The sequence below is a fragment of the Buteo buteo genome, chromosome 14 (genome assembly GCF_964188355.1).
Source record: "Buteo buteo chromosome 14, bButBut1.hap1.1, whole genome shotgun sequence".
In the NCBI taxonomy this organism is placed as follows: domain Eukaryota; kingdom Metazoa; phylum Chordata; class Aves; order Accipitriformes; family Accipitridae; genus Buteo; species Buteo buteo.
In genome coordinates, this window is record NC_134184.1 from 6,550,545 (window position 1) to 6,570,038 (window position 19,494).

General features: G+C 39.2%; 1 protein-coding gene across 10 annotated transcripts in view; it reads left to right on the forward strand.

Moving 5' to 3' along the window:
• Positions 1 to 19,494, forward strand: part of ABCC4 (ATP binding cassette subfamily C member 4 (PEL blood group)) — a 152,552-nt gene that overhangs the window by 90,343 nt on the left and 42,715 nt on the right. For all 10 annotated transcript variants that reach the window (XR_012652911.1, XM_075045962.1, XM_075045964.1 and 7 more), the window contains 4 exons: positions 12,661 to 12,811; positions 13,450 to 13,569; positions 17,450 to 17,560; positions 19,054 to 19,154. Coding sequence is in view for 9 of the 10 variants with exons in the window: in XM_075045962.1 (XP_074902063.1) it covers positions 12,661 to 12,811; positions 13,450 to 13,569; positions 17,450 to 17,560; positions 19,054 to 19,154 (483 nt within the window). In the remaining variant the exon portion in view is untranslated. The remainder of the gene's footprint in view (positions 1 to 12,660; positions 12,812 to 13,449; positions 13,570 to 17,449; positions 17,561 to 19,053; positions 19,155 to 19,494) is intronic.

Consider the following 19,494-nt stretch of genomic DNA (forward strand, 5'->3'; position numbering starts at 1 on the left):
CAAGATTCTGCAGCTGTGCTGAGGTTTAAATGAAAAATAAATAAATTAAAAACCGTTGCCTGTTGGCACTTAACTACTGAAGTCTCACGAAACTTTTTTCTCTGTGGAACTGATGTTCTAACTGTACATTCCCAAGATGCATACTGCAGTGCATCTTGCTAGTGCATAATGAAAGACCAATTAAAACTTAGAGAAAAATAGTAAGGGTATATATTTTTTCATTGGTTACTTTTGAAGCTCTAATTTCAGAAAAGGTTGAAATGATCGTTATGATAAAAAGCTAATTTCTGATATAGTCATTTGATATTTGTATGTGCTTTCAGTTTTGCTATTTTCTTTGAAATAAAAAGGGGTTGTACACTGTGTTGTTAAAAACAAACAAAAAGCTGTCCATCCTGCCTGCCTGGTCATCATCATCCCACACCCCCCCACACTCACCCCAGCCCCCCCAAAAAAGAGACATGGGAGGTTGAGGAGGAAGAGGAAGCTTGGGTTGCACTTGTGTCTCCAAGACCAATGTGCAGGTGCTGTGAGTTTAGCACAGACACTTGTCTAAATAATGCAGTTCTTTACTGACCTTTCATTTCTCTGTCCTTGAATGCCTTGATTGTTAAATCCCAGTAGCCAATTAGTCTTGTTGATGGTGACCAGCAGTGGAGATAATCTATGCCAAAGCTATTGCTGGTCTTTACTCTGTACCTGTCATTGCATTCCTTTGAATGTAAGGATGAGTGTCTTGCATCATACGGACTGCATATTTACTCAGATTGATGGTATGCATATAGGATAAAATGTGTAAAGTCTGGAGTCGCTGCCAATAGGCAGATTCCTGTTTATACACGGACCTCAGTTTTCTAGGGAAGGCTAAAGGTCTGTTCTTACTATAGCGGTCATATGTAATCCAGCCCAATCCTTTCCCTCACCCCATTTTTTTTTTCCTATTTACATTCATATGTAAAATTTTTATAAGAATAGATATGCGTGTCATTCTCCACATATTAGTGTCAAGGCAACAGATATTGCAGTAACAAAACTTAATTTGTGTGGGAACATCATGTAACTTTTTTTATATTTTAGTGTTTGTATTTACTTAGTGTTAATGAGATTGAAGATGTAACCCCATGTCTAACATGGGAAAGAAGATGAAATCGCATTTCTCAGTATTATTTTATTACCTTTTTGTCACTTTCCTCCTTGTGTCTCCTTTGCTACTTTCCCACTTCTCTTGTTCTTAATTATTTTCCTTTTAGTTTTTATACTTCTCCATTTGTATAGTAAATGTAGATAACACTTTTGTCACTGGGCTGTTCTTTCCATTTTCTCAATGAAATTTGGAATACTGGTGTTTTAAATGTAGTACTTGGAAAAATAAAGCTAGATTTCACTTAGTGGAATTCTGTCTTCTCTATTTCTTTTTCTAGAGTATGTGAGCATTGTGAGATGCAGTCTTCCTCTTCATTTCTCTAACATTTTGAACAGATTGTGGCTTAGGGGTAGCAAGGCAGAAATGTAGTTGTGCTTGCAGTATTTTGGTATGTTGGACTGAAACCTGCAAGTACAAAATTTCCATCAGTTTTAAATTGGCTTTTCTCCAGATTGCCTTCTCTGTTTTATCAGATTACTCTCAATACGTTTTCAGCTACTAGAAAGCAGGATAGTTGTATGGAAGTCCAGTGATGTGCCCCTGTTCTGTGTGGTTTGGAAATATCTCCCCTTTTGGTTAAGGTGGCATTTGTAAAAATTCCAGAGAGAGATTCCATTTGTCTGGGGCTCTTTATATCTGTTGGGAGGCGTTTTCTTGTTTGCTTTTCTTACTGTGAAAGAGGGCAAAGAAATACTCTGATGTAAGTGAACTTAGGTTCTTTTTTGGTCCATCTTTGCTTTTGGTGCCAATGTGGGAATTTTTATTATTATTATTTATAGGTATTTACCTGACCTTTTAAGCATTATTGCAACCTTTCACATCTATAGCTCAAACTGATGATTATTTTTAAGACTTCTGAAGATCATTAACATTTCTAACACTTCACAGTAGCTAGAAATCTTTTTAATTCTGCTGTCAATCATAGAGTGTAACAATCCTGTTCCAAATGGTGATAAGTACAAATCTTCTGGATTGCCTTAAACTACTGATACACTATAGATAGGACAATGTGTGCTTACGAACAAATTAGGATTTTACTGTTCGGCAAAAGGACTGGAGATTGCACTTTTGATTCAAGAAGGAAGGAGAAACTTGGAGGTAATTTGAATTACTAAGCCATATAGCCGGCGTGTGTGTGTGTGTGTTAAATCACTATGCATATTTATGCCCAAAACAAACATGTGGGACAAGGAATTATCTTTAGCAAAAAAAGACTGCATCTCATAGAAATGTGCTGCCAGGGTTATGTCTGCATCTCATGCAGAACATAAGAACTTTTTTCTTGCTGAAGCTGATACCATGGCTGCCTGGTGAACTCTGCGGCTGATTTGAAAACTCCAGACAAGTTTGTTCTTCAAAAGGTAGAGGCTGCAGTGTGGGCAGTTTTATACAGCAAAAGATGAGAGTTCAGCTGGGAACTGAATGTCACATGTCTTTGGGAAGCTTATATCTCTTTGTGTTATGTCTATGTTACAGGATAGTTTTATATCATTTAAAAAAATTGATTCATTTGGATTGCACTCTTGAAATAGGAAAAATTTGTGTGTTAAGAAAGGCTCCTTCAAGGGCTCAATAATAGCTATTCCTGCACTGTGGAAGAATAGGATGCTGAGCGATTGCATTTTCTTCCACAATCATGTCCCTAAATCTTTTTTTCTTTCTGTTTTTCTTACTGGATTTTACAATCAGTCTAATGTTTAAATAAGCAGAGCTCTCTAACTAGGAAAGTCACTCGTATGCTAAAATACTGGGTTTAGATCTTCCTTTCTAAAACTGAAAACGTGCTAGCTTTGGTACCCGATTCAGTTGTCCATACTTCTGTTAAACATAACATAATACTGGGAAAAATATTTTTTCATTTTTCTCACTGATAGAAAGTCTGGTTTGGGGGGTCAGACCTGGTATCGGTTACTTACTTTGGCAAGTGTGTCTTTGTTGATCATTTGTGCTTATAAACTTCTGGAAAGTCTTCCTGATGGTCTTGGAGCATATTTGTAATAAATTATGAATGAGCATGCACTTACCACAGTAAATAATATTTGTTCTTTGCCAAGGAAGTTTCTTTTTACTTCTTCAGATGCCACTGGGTTCTGTACCTGCAGAGAATGGCTGAACTGGGTGAAACCTGATGGTGGTGGTGAGAGGCTGGTGCTGATGAGTTAAAATACAGGTTGCTGAAAGCATCAGGCTGCTATTAAGCTTCATGTAGCTGAATGGTCACTGAATAGAATGTAGTACTGAAGAATTATGAGTCAAGAGTTTATTTTGAATAGGAAAGTAGTATTTTATAGCCTTATCAGAGTGGCAAAGCTCTGGGGAAGTTAGGAAAAAACCCAGAGACAGGCTAAAAAGCATATTTTTGCATATCTGCTATGAAAGAGTGTGACCAGAAAAGAACAGAAGGTAGTTTTATTTCTTAGGATATCTGACGCTATAGTCCTTAATATTTTTCATAGTTTCTGTTTAACTGGGCCAGAGGGGCTGCTGTGGAACTTAGAGAAATATGAGTAGTACTTCACTCTACCTAAAAATAAATACATAAATAGCGTATTTTAAATAGGAAAAAAAAAAAGAACAAACAGTAAAATGCTTAAAAGCTTGTAATTGCTCTAAGGCTGAAGAGCTGTGTTACTGAAGAACTGATACTCTTTTTTAACAGAAGAGCCCATAGTTCAAATGTAGCACAAAGCTTTTAAAGTTGCTGAAAGACCCAGAATTGACTTCTGGCAAAACAATTAGACTTGGCTGAGCAGAAAAGGTCATGCAGTTGAAAATGAGGTATTCTTGGGGAGGGCACGGGGCTGCTCTGGCATTGTGGCCATGAGGGATGAGTGGCCTGAGGCAGGAAAGTCCATATAGCTCAAAGACAGCGTTTGCAAAACTGCAATGTATGGGGCAGCAGCATCTGTGGTAAGCAAAATTTTGCTAGACATTTGGAAGAACTGGGAAAAAATGTGCACAGCATGGATGAAAAGGTTACGATAACATCATCATTAGCTCAGAGGAATTCGTCCCAGGAACAGCAGACAGTATTTTAGCAAATAAGTTAATGTGCTAGATCATAAGAACCCTAAATAATGCCATGCAGGGTCATAGCAGTGGTCTGTCTAGGCCAGTGGTCTTTCTCCAGCAGTAGCAATAGGAGATGCTATTTGGAGAGAGCATGAGAACCTGGCTGCTTTCTGTGGCCCATTCCCTGTTTAGTACCTCAGCATTCACAGTTTTGTACTGGGAGTGTCAAAAAGCCTATCTCTTCCCAGTCCTTTTACTGTCCATTTTTTTGCGTTATTTTCTATCGGCTTGTAAGATCTGCCTCCTGCTATCTAATAGCCTGAAAGCAGTAACATATTTGTTGATTTTTTATATTATTTTTTTAAATTTTGTTCTGTGTATATGTGCCCCTTCTATGGAAGGAAAGCAATAATTATCACTGAAAGAAAAACTGCTTTTAGAAGGGTTGTAAGTGGGGTAAGACAGAGGACAAGTTTGGGTGAATCAGCCTCTGCTGATAAAGTGCTAAAGATAGGAGCAAAGAACAAAGTAGGAAATAAACCATTTGCAGTAGTACTAAAGAGAAGAGTACCCATTGTTGAATCAAATGTTTTGGTTTCATCAGGGTCTGTGCTCAGTGGGGCTGTCTTGGGCTTATATAGCTGGGGAAGAGTTTTGGAAATGACTTCTAAGAGGTAGGAGGGGAGCAGAAATTGTCAAGCCATTCTTTATTTTCCTTTAAAAATATTGGCTATTTGGCAGCAGAGAGTGACAGAGGAGAGATAAAAAAGCATTGCTCTGGAAATCTTGAAGCAAGTGGAACAGCCAAAAAAGTAACCACACTTGGTGATGGTGGGGGATATTGGAGTCACAAACCCCCTAAATTAATGTAATAATTTAGATAATTAATAACATTAATTTATCAATAACGTTGATTTATTAATATATAAAATTAATATAATAACAATGGAAGGGGATGCTTTCCGCTACCTGAGAAGAAGGGTAACTCTGGGAGGGTTGGGTAGTGCTAGACGTTTTCCTGTATTGTTTCAGGCAGGTTCTGGCAAGAGCTGTTGAGAAAGCAAAGCATGTGTGTATGCATGTTCTACTCTCTCTGATTAATGCTGTTTCCTCAAGGTACCACGTAAAGTTCTGCTTGGCGTCTGAGGTGTTCCACAGGAAGATACAACATATTTGTCATGGTACTATAGTTTTTGTGAATAGTTGTTGTGTGTGTGCCTTTTTTTCATGGGAAAACAACAGTGTAAGAATATAGCCAGGGACTGTGAACGTTTACAGGAGATGATGACAAACTTAGCACTGCTGAACAACATAACATATTAACTTCCTATATCATTTTTATAGAAAGATCAGAATAAAGTTATAACTAATTCCCTATAACTTCGAGAAGAGGACCTCTCACTTTTATATAGATCCTTATTGCAAAGTTGTGCCTTGCTGCCCAAATTACTGAGAACACTTGTGCAGAAGTGCCTAGTGGGCACAAAGTGCAATAGAAGAAAAGCTTTTGAGAAAATCACATTAAAGGTGCTCCTTGAGTTTTTACTGCTTATAAATAGAAAAATACGTTGTCCACAGACATTTACAAGAATGGGTGTTAGCACTGTCCTTTTTTGTGTGACAGTATTGGTTTCCCTGTAGAGTGGATATGAATAGGAGCTGCATGTAGAGATGCATAAGTAGGGGCCATAGCTTTGGCTCTGATAAAAGTTTGGTTTTTCATGGAAAATCTGTATTAGCTGGAAGTAACTTACTACTGTGGCCAAAGGGCCCTGGCAGCTAACTTAGATGAGTGAAGGTAATTTATTATAAAAAGGAAAATAACCTCTATATGATGTAGAAATGTAATGTGGAATTTTAAAGGATGAGTATTTTGAGTGTCTGGCAGAATCACAAAGTCCAGAGCTTGATTATGCATTGGTTTCTAAAGCATCAATATCTGGAAGTCTCAGATAACATACGGACTGTGTTTTTTGAGAACTGCTATTGGGATCGAGACCTGCATAAGACAGTTAAGCCTCTTGGCCCAGGGTGCCCAGAAAGCCTATTTCTAGCCCTTGTTGTAGGGTAAGAGATTATTCATGATAGGATGCTGTTTAAATACAACAGAATGGTGGCAGTGCCAATGTATTAAAGAAAACACCGTTTTTATTATAAGGTCACTTGTTGAAGAACAATTGGACACAGTTTGCCATGATCTCAAGCAAATATTAAGGCTTCTCACTTAATGGCAGAATGCATGCCAAGTCAAATGAATGAGCATGTTGGTGACACAGAAAACATTTGCCCTGAGGAGCTAAGTATATGCTTGTTAGCTTAGAAAAAAAATGATCCAGAAAGTCTATCTTATAGAGACAAGAACAAATAGAAAGTACTAGCATTAAGGATATGATTGGGAATTCTGAATATATTTCTGTGGTCTATCTGGCACATGTATTCAGTCCATTTGCAGTGACGTGGATTTAGTTAGGTAACCTCTTGTCAACTAATTGCAAATAGCAGGATTCAGAGGAGGAGAGGGTGTCTCGCAGAAGAAAAGATGAGCTTGCTGGTTTTGAAGCCTTTTGAGGTGGCAGTATTTAGTTCTTACTTTTTTCTTTCACTCAGTTTATCTGAAATTAAAATTTTCATTTCTTTCCCAGCTGTGCCTTTTCCCCCCCCTCTCAGTGCATTGGTTTTCTTGTCTTTATATTCCCAATTTTCTAGTGGATGCACATTTTCCTAAAGCTGAATTAACACTGACTGAGAGCTGTCATTCCTGTCAAAGATTGCTGTCACTGGTTGCTTCAGAAAAGGACGATGTCTGAGATGTCTTTTAAATGTTGGAGTTATGTGCAACACTTTTTCTCCTGTACTCATAAGTCTTCATTGCTTTTTCTCTCAAGACAAATCTGTTCCTGACAGTTTGATGCAAGCAATAGTATAAACAGCCATATGTACTTTTTTAACCAGTTCCGAATGAAAACCCATAAATTTTATTAAAAAGGTAGTTTAAAGACAAGATTACATGCCTCAGCTTGGCCACTTGGAGTAAAATGAAGTAGAGCTGTTTATGTACTAGGATTATGGTACAAAGGTAAAGGGTTTCTGTTTGAATGTTTCTTGGTTTTTTTGTAATAAAGGAGAAAAAACACAATCTACAATGTGGTTCAATGCGCTGCTCTGGATGCAGCTGGCTTGAGTGAAGTGTTTATCGCTCTGATCTGCTCATTGCAATGTCTTCTCCCCAGGCAAGCTTGTCCTCTGGTGTGCCAGTGTGACCGGCCGCCCGTGTAGTTGTGCTTTGAGAGCTGCAGGACAGTCAGTCCAAACAGGCTGGTTTGAAAAAGCATGTTAAAAAAAAAAAAGTGTTTGAGGAAAAAGATGTCAGAACTGGATTAGGGATTGATTGTGCATGCAGTTATTTGGCAGAGCCTATGAGGAAATTATTTTAGTCAGGGGGAGGGGAGGAGGAGGAGGAAGGGTGATGCCAAGCAAGTACGAACAGAGTGGGGTTTTGTAGTTTCTTGACCTGGCTTTTCTTCAGACGGCACAGCCTGACTGAGAGTGTCCTAAGTTAATGCACTTAAGGTTGAAACTTGAAATCCAGGATAGGTACCGTTGCTATTATGAAATTAGTATGGCTTCATGGCACTGTCCATGAGCTAATATAAGCCTTGGGAGTGCATATTGGGGTCCAGGGAACAGGAATTGGGGGCAGGGGCAGGATAGGTGTGTTTGACTTCTGCTTAAATATTGGTATAAACTGGTCCTTGAACACTGTAGTTCTTGGGTGGGATTTGACCGCAGATTCAGTCATCAAAATTTAGGTATCTGCTTGTTGGGCTTTAGATGCTTACTTTGCTGTAGTCAGAGGGCATCTAGTCAATGTGGTTAGTGGACTCTAGAGAAATATTCAACCATAGGGTCACTAGGTATCCACTTAAAGGTTAGATGAATCACTTTCTAAACTTCTAAACTAGGGCAGGAGTTTCATGATGTAGGTCACATGTAAACTCCCACATTCAGGTTTCTGATCCTCAGATCCCATCCCTTGGGCTCCACTCGTACATTAGAGATCCTACCAGGTCACCAGCTGCAAGTCCAGAATGGTGTGATTCCGATGGTAGTAGGTGCTGTATCATAGCTGTCATACCCATGTGGATGACTTGGCATCACAGATCACACTAGGAACTTACACAGCCGCACAACTGCATGATAGCTCTTCTGCTTACATTTTATGAGAGTTGCTGAAATACATTGTAAGGTCCATTTAAAAACAAAACCAAAAAAACACAAAACTTTTTGAATTATGGAAGAAAATGGAAGACCTCAAAGATCTGACCGTTGAGCTCACTAGAGAGAAGACAGAGAGGTATTTTATAGATACATTCACAAGGAGATAAAGGACTCTTAAGTACCTACTGGAGCAAAGTGCCAGAAGACCTGAGGGGTTCAAAATGGGGTTCTACATGAAAGCCAGGTGCCTTCTTCAAGCACTTAAGCCAAACATGAAATATCGAGCTCAGGGTGTAACTGATATGGAAGGGTAGACATTCTTATGAGACATCTTGAACTCTAAATCTTGCTTTTGCGTTTTTGTCCTGTCAAGTTTATTAAATGACTTCAAATGGCTTGCAATTTGTTGTAAGATTTCTAACATAATATAAATGCTATAGTTTCTGCAACAAAGGGAAAGGCTTATAGCTTGTGATATATGTATGGCTTATAGCTTGTAATTCCCATGTTTTTCCAGATTTTTGTTTTTTTCTTATTGTTTCTTTACCTCACATCAAATGCTTTTCTATTGTGTGGTTGTGGTACAAAAATACCTTGTCCTTCCTAGATCAAGACCTGGTTGAGATTAGAAACTCCAAGATATCACTCTCAGCACCTGTAAGAATTATGAATATGTAGGTCACCAGAAGATGAAGGGAAAGCACGTTTCGCAAGTGAATGTGCTGATCAGAGCATTCACTTCCCCAGAGGGTTATAGGAAGGTATGGTTGCTCCAGTAAGACAGGAGATTTCTTGAGGAAGAAGAAGCCACAGTGAATGCAGTGACTGACCAAAGCATGAGGGAAGTCTCTCAGGACTCTTGCAAGCTAGAGGATGACTCCCAACAGAAACAGCACGTGCTTTTCTGTACTCTAGGGATAGAGTATGTGCAGTCTCTGAGTGGGAGATTCTTCTTTCACCAGGGAAACTGAAGTAAATTTGAAGGTGGGCATTGGACAATAGGGCTCAATTTGGAAGCAAATTAGATTTTTCCATCCAGGTCTTTTCAGTCTCGGTAGCCTGTGCATCTCTTGTCCTTTGTGTAGGGTGGCCTTGTTTTGAATACTGTGCAGATAGCTATAAAATGTAATTAATGAGCTCTTTTTTTTTTTAATTTGGCTATTGTTTTCTGCATAGTCGTTACAGAAGACTTTTAAATGCTGAAATTAAGTACAGTAAAAGATGCTGGGTTTATAGGCCATATTTCTTTTATGTAGGGAAATCTTGCCTGCTTAGCCTTTTGATGCAATTTTCAATTGTAAGCTGATTCTGCTAGACAAGGTCTAGATACCCAGTCCTGAGCATTTCTTCCTATGCAAACTGAATACCTAGCTCACTGCCTTTCTCCAGAGAGGAGTGCAGTCAGCCTACTCGTGTTATCGTCAGCCTGCTGATTATCTCGGGTCCTCCAGCTTGCACGCAGTGAGTCTACTAGAAGTTGGCGCAGTCTCCAGCTGAAGAGCTTAGTTGTCCCTTGTGAAACTCGGGAGCTAGAACCTTTACCTTACCTCACGCAGTAACTACATGATTACAGTCTGCAAATGGTTGTGTCTGGCTTTCAGACTGCTTCATTAAGAGTTAATTTATATGCAAGTTTGGTTTTCCAAAAAAACAACACACATGACTGATCCACCCTATCATAAATTTTTATAATGATAAGGTGGTGCAGGCTCATCTAAAATTCCTTCCAAAGGCGGTGTCAGATTTTTACTTTAGTCATCCTAACCATCTTTTCCTTCCCTGTATTTTTGCCGTAGCAAGGCTTTGTTTACATGAGCTGGATCCTAATAGTTCTACTCCCACTCCCACCCCCACTGGCACTTTGCAACATATTGTAGATTATTATCACTAAAAATTCAGTTTGGCTTTTTTATTTTTTATTAAGAAGCATTTATTTTCCTCGGAATTTTTTTTCCTTGAAGCAGCTTTCCTCAACACTTCAGGTTTGCAGCTGATGGTGAGGAGACAGAAGTACTTCAGAAACTGCTTTTTGTGACTGTCTAGGAGGTGATGGAGGGAGAAGGGGAAGGCAGCCAGCGTATAAAGCAGATCTGGGAGTGAGTTGTCAGAAGGAAGGAACGGACTTCAATCTCCAATTTGGCCAAATTTGCCAATGACAGTGGACGTGAGGGAGCCTTTAGAAATTAGCTAGCGTGTGGATGGCTGACAGGCTTGGCAGAGACCATGAGCAGTACTAAGGGAAAACAGCGATCTAGACAGAAGAAAATTTGAAGGAGTTCAGGAATCTTGATTTCCTTTCTCCTCATCCCACGATAAAAACGAAATATGCTTACAGGGTTTTAAAGAATGCCAGAGAAGTAGAAGGCAGAGAAGGGCTGACGGCAGTGCTGGTGAGGAGTCAGGGTGCTTTGTTTTGCTTTTTTGCTGACATAACCGTGTGCATAATTGATCCAAGTGAAATACCGTGCACTCTCGCTGCCACCTTACCTCCTCCTTGTGATGAAATCTAGGTAAAATGTTTGCAATCTGCTGTATGCATCTAGAAGGTCAAACAACGTGATGCCATCAACACCTTAACCCACAGATGAGCACTGTAGTGGTAATGCAGCTTCCCTTCCCTCCTACCCTATACCTACCCTATAGCTATTTTCCTTAGTAGATTTATAAGACCCTATAATGTGCTTTCAGGATCTATGACATGCAAGGCTGTCCCACTGATAAGTCTTCCATCATGAGCTAAGATCACACCTAGAGCTGAAGACTAAATTGTGCTGACTCACGCAGTCATAATGTGTAAGGTGTAGGGGTTTGTCAGGTGAAATTAGGGTAAAGTCAGAGAAGCCTCAAGAAAAAAAACAGATGTAGGGTAAAAGGTTGTGCTGTATTTTGGGTTTAGAGTGGAGCTGGGGATGACTTAAGAGTAAGTGCAGTAGTGTTTCATAGGCATTTCCATTCAAAGTGTTTGAAAATCCAGGTAGCTCTCTGGTATCTGACCTTAGCTTACGTGTTGCTTAACTTTTCCAAGTCGAAGCACAGATAAAGGGATGGAGGCCTTTTTGCTGTAAGACATGCATTCTCGGGACCCAATGGTCACTAATGCATTTTTGGCATCCAAAAATCAGGCAGCCACAAAATTAATCTGGAATCTAGTTGTGCGTCATATATGATGATGAAGATGGCTCGTCTACAGTCCATAAAATGGAAACTTTTTAGAAAATATTGTCGTTTCCAAGGAATTTGTTAATGAAAATAATACAGGAATTTAGTGTCAAGCTAGAATTTCAGTTGTCTGGGTTTTGCACAGGGTGGGTTTCTTTTTTTTATGGGTTCCCCCCTCCCCTCCACCCCTTTTTTTTAAGGAGCAGATGGGCACATCCTGACTTCAGTATGCCAGGACTCCAGCCATACGTACATACACACCCAGCTGGTGTTCTGAAATAAATTTGTGTGCAGGTAACGCTTTTCATAGTGTGTTCAAACTGAAAGTTTGATGTGAAGTGGTCTGCAGGAAATGGGAGACTTAATTCAGAAAGTTGGGCCAGGATCCACTGACCTAAGCAACAAAGCTTCATTCCACATTATGTCTAGTTTTCTAAGAGTAAATTCAGGTTTAGCTGACCTATTCATCTCATACTCTGAAGTAAACCTGGTAAAACTAGCTTCTTATGACACTTCTTGCAGGGTTTAACAATTTCTTCTTATTTGTAACATTTCCCAATGCAACCCTTTGGGAAGAGAAAGCTCACTTTCTCTGATACTGGGTTTTCTTTCAAAATAGGACAAAGCTGTTTTTAGGAAAAAGTTACAAGCCTCTGTTGAAAGTAGCTCTTCCAACTGTCAAGCCTTTCAACTGAAAGTCAGGCTTTCAACAGTTTCTTTTTACCTGGATTGAAAAAACCATATCCCTGATTCACTAGATAGTTGGGGTCCATTAAAGATTAGTTGTCTGTTTCATTAACCATCTATTACTTTGTTACAGCAGTCACAGAATAGTCCACAAAGACAGTAATGTTCTGTCAAGCAGTTTTGTAAAGACACTTCTTAAAGATCAAGTAATGCAGAAGAAAACCATAAACTACACAATTAGTCATATTAGGTATTACCGTAAATTCTTCAAGTTGCTTAAAAATCGATGTCGCTCATATGTTATACAGTGCATCCGCTCTTAAATTTGGTAGTTATGTTTAAATATTTAAGTGTTTCAATAGTGTTAAATAGTTTTATACTTGTCCTAAATTAAGTTCTTCTGGCAAAGAGTGTTTTATTTTGTTTCTATTGTGTTGCAGACTGTCCTACAGATTTTTGGTGTGGTGGCTGTGGCTGTGGCAGTGATTCCTTGGATACTCATCCCCTTAATTCCACTATTTATTCTTTTCATTTTCCTTCGACGATATTTTTTAGACACTTCAAGAGATATTAAACGTCTAGAATCCACAAGTATGTAGTTTGGCGGGATTTAATGTTAGTTTGAACCCTGCTTATTATTATGTGAAATACTAGTATTTTATAGACAATCCATCAAAGATTTTTTTCTTTTGCTATGCAAATAACTTCCTTATTGCCTTGGTTCTCAAGTAGTGAATTACACGCTTAACTCCTGCTTTGTGCAGTGATAAACCTTAGGTACGTCAGTTTAACTATCTGTAAGTAAAGCTAGTTAAGAACGTGCTAAGTTGCTGGTCTTTGGGACCTTGCATGCACATACTAATGGAGTTTCTGACCTAATCTGACTTTTGTGCCTGACTTTAGCTTGACTATGGTATGAAAATTAAGCATTATGAATAACAAACATGGGTGCCTCATGTCATTAATAAAACTCAAATAATTTCTTCAGTGACAGCTATTGTTAAAAACCTAAGACATTTTTGTATAAATTAATTTGCCCGGCTGTCTGACTGATTCTAATTGAGTAAGAGGACTTTGGTTAAAGATACTGCATATTTATTCTAAAAGGATGCAGTATAGTAACTTGTATGGTTAAATATAAAGTAGTAGGATTAAAGATTAGTGTGGTACAAAAAGAATTAAAAGTTGTCCTTCAGCTATTGCTAAGTTACTCTCATTTCCCTTTGTAGCTCGAAGTCCAGTGTTCTCCCACTTGTCGTCATCCCTCCAGGGACTTTGGACTATTCGGGCTTTGAAAGCAGAGGAAAGATTTCAAAAATTATTTGATGCACACCAAGACCTCCACTCAGGTTTGTGATGAATTGATGTGAAAAATCAAATACTTTACTCTGTAGGAGGGAAATATCTTATGCCCTCAGCGACATGTATATAATGTACATTAAAATCAGTAGGAGCTGTGCATTTGTCTCTTTAGGGTAAAATTTCTCTATTAGAACAAAAATGTTATTATCTGTCTAGATTTTGAGAGTTTACTTTGGGCTGTAATGTAATTTGAGATACCCACACACATGTTTTAACAATGTCCAAGATAAACATTTTAATGCCTGATAAGAATAGTTAAAGAATCATTTTTGACATTTTTCTGGATTCCATGTTTAAAAAGAGAGAGAGAGGGGGGAGGAAACAAGTTATATTGTGAAGCATTTAATTTTAAGTAGTGTGCTAGGAGTGGACAGACATGGTTAATATAAATCACCTTGGAAAAGTTCCATAAATCTCACTTCTTTTTGACTTTGAGCAGCTTTCAGGGCTCAAATCTAATATATGGTATTAACATGACCAGAAGGTGTAAAATATTAGTATTCCGCCAGCATAAGTAATACAATCCAGGTTTGTGCTGTGATTCTTTACCTTCTGTCAATTAAATGCTCTGTATTACAATGTTTTTCAAGATGCAGCATAATGCAAGTTTGCAATTTTGTGTTTGTTAGGTAAGATCTTGAATTTCCTCTGTTGTAACATATACAAGTATATTGTATGGCTTTTTTGTAATTTATAGACTTCTAAGGTTTCAGACCAGACCAGTTGATCTTTTCTGAAGTACAGTTTATAACAGGCTGTAGAATCATGCACACTGACCTTCATGTTGAGCCCAGTAACTTGTGACTGGGGAAACATATCTTCCAGGGAGGCACCTTTAGCTTTGAATTCCCAATTTCTTAATATTTTCAAGTCAGTAGTTATTTGACCAAATCAATTTTACTGTAGCTGATAGTGAGGGAACACAAAGTTGTTTTTTTAAGCTTTGTATTGAAATACACCTTTAGTTGATAAACTGCATATAAAAGTTTCACTGTACAAGCAGGACCGTGACCTTTAAAAGAAATATTTTCTTCTATTTTTAAGGTCAGATCTAAGGACATAAACACACTATTTTCCAGTTGATTTTATGCATCTCTCTAACAAAACTGCCAGTAACACCCCATCTGGACAGTTCAGGAACCTGCTTTTAAGATCAAGCTTCAGTGCTTATAGTTGCACTTTTTTGTGTACCTACACGCTTCATCTTGGTGTCTTTCCTCTGTGTGTGTGTGTGGTTTTTGGTCCTCGGAGGGAATATGAGCCAGCAGTGTGCCTAGGCAGCAAAGGCGGCCAGCAACATCTGGGCTGTATTAACAGGAGCACAACCAGTGGAAGGAGGGAAGTGATTATCTCCCTCAGCACTTGTTAGCCCACATCTGGAATACTGCATCCAGTTTTGGACCCTCAGATACAGGAAACACTCTAACGTTAAACTGGAGTGAGTTCAGTGGAGGGGCCGCTGAGATGGTCAGGGGACTAACAGGAGAGATCTGCCTGTGAGGAGAGGCTGAGGAAACTGGGCTTGTTCAACTCGCAGAAGAGAAGGCTTACAGAGGATTTAATAGCTGCCTTCCACTACCTGCAAGGATGTTACCAAAAAGATAGTCAGGCTCTTCACAGTGGTACGTGGTGGGAGGAGCAAGAAAATGCATATAAGTTGTAACAAGAAAGGTTTAACCTGGGTACAAGGAAAAACTTTTTCACCATGAGGACATTCAAGCAGAGGAACGGGTTGCCCAGAGACGTTGTGCAGGCTCCATCCATGCCGATTTTCAGAACTCGAACTGCATAAAGCATGGAGCAACACAGTCTGACTTCAGAGCTGACCCTGCTTTGAGCAGGAGGTTGAACTAGAGATCTCCTGAGGTTGCTTCCACCCTAAGTGATACTAAATGTGTGCAAGCCATACCTGATAGAAGAGAATACCTTTCACACTAGCTCACGAAGTTGGAGTCCTGGGTTCTGTAGTCTCCCAAAGAGTTTTAAATTCTTTCCTGCATCACAGAAGGCTCTCCCAGCCAGCAATGGTTTTGTTCAATGCTTTTGGCTGGAGTGGTATCCTCCTCTCCGTTTAGGGCTGAGCCTGGGAAACAGGACACTGGCTTCAGACCCTCTTTCAGGGGTGCCTATGAATTTGATATTAAATAATCTTTAGATAAAAAAACCATCTAAAAGGCATGCTGAGGTTTGACCAAACCTAAGTTTCCTTGCTGCCAGTGCAACATCGCTATAAGCAAGCTCGTTGGTCATCAGAAGTTACATCATGAGTCTGTTAGTCCCTGTGATTGCCGAATTCCTTCCTGCATGCACAGTGACCCTGGTTACATAGGGAGGTTGCAGCACGACCCATCTCAAGCCGGCAGTTTAGTGCACCTTCCTGGACAGCAAGATCAATGGAGCAAAACCTTGGAGCTGAAAAATCTACAACCCAAGTGTCCCATTTCCTGGTTTTACAAGTACACTATTGCACCAAAAATGACCTTTCATGTTACCAGGAAGCTGCCATAGGCTGTTTCCAGAGATACTCAGCTCCTGAGTTTCAGAGGAGTACCCGAATTATCGTGGCGAATTCAATTTCTGGAACTAGCTTCGTGACTTGATGCAGCGCTCTCTTCTGCGTGTATCGTTTTGTGTGCCTAGGTGTACGACTGTTCATTAGACCATATCAAATATATTGTTTAGTGAAACCAGCTGCTAAATGTGTGGTCAGGCATATGCAGTTAGAGTTGATGTAAATAGGACTAAGAGGTTACCAGCTCTGGACCTTACCTGGCTCCTCTTGTCATCCTCGCTCTTTCCCTCTGCTGCCCTCCAGAAGTTACATGGGGTTCTTCTGCTGGCTGAACTCTTGATTTGATCACTCTGTAATCTGGCTATTCAAAATGATCTGGCTTAAAACCAGACTTAGCTCGTCCCTTTTTTTTTTTTCAAGAGGGAGGATTTTTTTTGGTTTGACTCTTTCCCAGCACTGAGCTAAGGAACATTGAAACAGTTGAAACGGCACTGATCTTTAGCATGGAGTAATGACAAGCAATGCAGAAAGGGTCGGAACAGTAACCTTCTGCTGTGACTTGGTAGCAGCTGGAAGCATTCATCTGACTGCAGCCTAAGCAATAAATAATGCCATACTTCGTTATGGCTACTTGATTTCTGGTTTTGGCCCTGAATTCAAACACTTTGCCTTCTGTATTGCAATGTCTTTTCCTGCTGTCTCCTGTATCTTGTACTGTAGCATATCTATCTGGGATGGAATTCAGCACCAAATTGTGGCCACCTGGATGTGAGTGCCCAGTGTAGGTGTCCACCTGGGAGCTTCCCCAAAGTAGATATGTGCGTTTAGTCAATTGAATAGCTCTGTAGCTCCACTGGCTGTATTGAGTAGCTCTTAATGGGATCTCAACCAGCTGCAGCTGCCTTCTAAAGACTTGGCTGTGTCAATTGTGTTGTGATATGTTCTAGCTAAAAGCCTGTAGACCGTAGTTCAGCTAGAGCAAATGTAGTTGTACTTCTGCTTTTTGTATAAGACTCCCGAGTCCACTAGAGTTAAAAAAAGGCTTCCATTTTAAATAAGTGGACCATGCTTCAGGCCTTGACTGATTTTCTTTTTCTTGCTATTACTGTATGTTATACTAGCTGCGGTTGCTATTGTGGTTGCTATTAGTGTGAAAAATAGGTTAGACGATTTCAGGAAAACTGGACAATGTTCCGATCATCATCATCATCAGTCCATACAGACATGCGCTTGAAGATGGCAATGGGTGTTTTTTTAACAACTGACAATATTAACATGAATTAATTTAATAATAATTACACAGCTTCGTTTTCTAATAATCCACTGTTCTTATGTCTTTGTAAAATACACTTTAGAGGCCTGGTTTCTATTTTTGACGACCTCGAGGTGGTTTGCTGTGCGTCTGGATGCCATTTGTGCCATTTTTGTTATAGTGGTTGCTTTTGGTTCCCTGCTTCTCGACAAGAGTAAGTACAGATGTTAGAAAAAGTTCACCCAGTAATTACCATGTATAGTAATGTCTAATTCTTTTTCATAGTTTGCTGTTTCTAATTGTTTAAGGATGGTAATTAAGTTAAATGTTTCTTTCTAGATCGTGATCTCTTCCTCAGTCTAGGGCATTGGGGCTGTATCTGCTTTCCTGCAAATACTGGAGGCAGTTCAGACATCTTCTGGGCTTAGACATGCATCTACCATCATCCCCAAATGTGCAAACAAACTTGCAGATCCGTAGTCTTCACTTTTGAGATTCTGGCTTTCAGAGCAATAACAACAAATAAATCTTCTTCTTTTTCCCCACCTTTGCCTTTCTTTTTTGGGCCTACAGGGCTTTGATTTTTTTCATACTGATACACCCACAGAGCTGCTTCTTAACAACTTTTTTCATTTCTACGCATGGCACAATAGGCCAAAAGGCAAGCTAAAATTTCTAGGGATACTCTTCTAATATCTTGGATCAACAGGATAGGCCAGTTCCAGAAAGAAAATCGCCTTGTAATAATACATCTTATGTTCACTGTCACTCATGAACTGTCATTAGTGTATGCATCATCCAGGATGTAATTGGGTTAGATGTACTAGAATGAGATAGTCATCTAAAATATGAAGGAAGAAGTAATTATCTTGGACATGAAAATTAGTGCTAATTTGCTGGTTTTGTTTCTTTTCTTTTTCCTTTGGAAAAGTTCTGTGTATGTATGAGTGTTTTAAAATTTGAACACTCTGTGCTGCTCAACACTGAAAATTTTGAGCTAGGTTTGATGTTATTAGAATACAAAAAAACAAGTCAAAACAAAAGTCCTGAATCTTTCCTTGCCTCTGGATAAGGAGTAGTCTCTTGAAGTCAATAGAGCTGTGCAAGGATAAAGTTCAAGTAAGTCAGAGGACAGTCATGCTTAATATTGGGGCAGACAGAAGTCATTTATTTTGGGAGAGTAGACCCACTGAACACAGTAAATGCTTATATAAACAGGGGAAGAAATATTCTGTCCTGTTATTTTCTCTGATCACTTACAAGAGTACAAAGTTGATGTAAATGTTCGTAACTTACTTTGAAATCATTCGACGATGATTATTTGCTTAGGTTTAGGGACTGATCGAATTTGCTTAGAAAAAAGTGAAGAGTTACAATGCTGAGCCAGATAGGGATGACCCTAACAAGCTATGTAAGTATGGTCTTGAGACTGAACCTCAGTTGTTAGATAAAATGCCAGGCCAAGGAGAATGGGAATTATCTTTTTGAATTGTACAGACAATTTCCAAAACGTACCCAAAAAAATGCAGCAAATAGCTGTTCTGCCTGGAGCTACTCATTGCACAGATGGCAAGTACGGTGTTACCAAACAAAATTCTGGCTGTGATGCTACCAACGTGTAAGTAACCTCATGAAAGTGAAGTTAACTAGGATTTTGTGTAATTACCAGTGTACCTATTTGATTCTCTTTTTTTCTTTGTTCTACAGCTTTGAATGCAGGGCAGGTTGGTTTGGCACTATCCTATGCAATCACCCTCATGGGAACATTCCAGTGGGGTGTTAGACAAAGTGCTGAAGTTGAAAACCTGGTAACGTTTATTTCTTCCTTTTCACCTCTTGGTTCCTTTTTGTGGTTGTGACATGAGGCCTTAAGGATGGGATTCTTCTTAATTAACTTAGGACATTAATACCTTAGCAAGTGATTGAGGCACTACTTACAGTCCATAAAGAAAAATAGCCTCTTCTAGGGTATAATTTGTCTGACTGATTTTGAATGTTTGTTGAGATGAATTGTGCCCAGTGACTGTCCCTCTCCATTCATAGTAAGGGAGGCTTCATAACCTCCCTTTACAGCAGAGAGGAGACTGTCTAGTTACAGTGTAGACAATTGCATTGCAACTTGCTAAAATTACAAGACATTAATCCCTC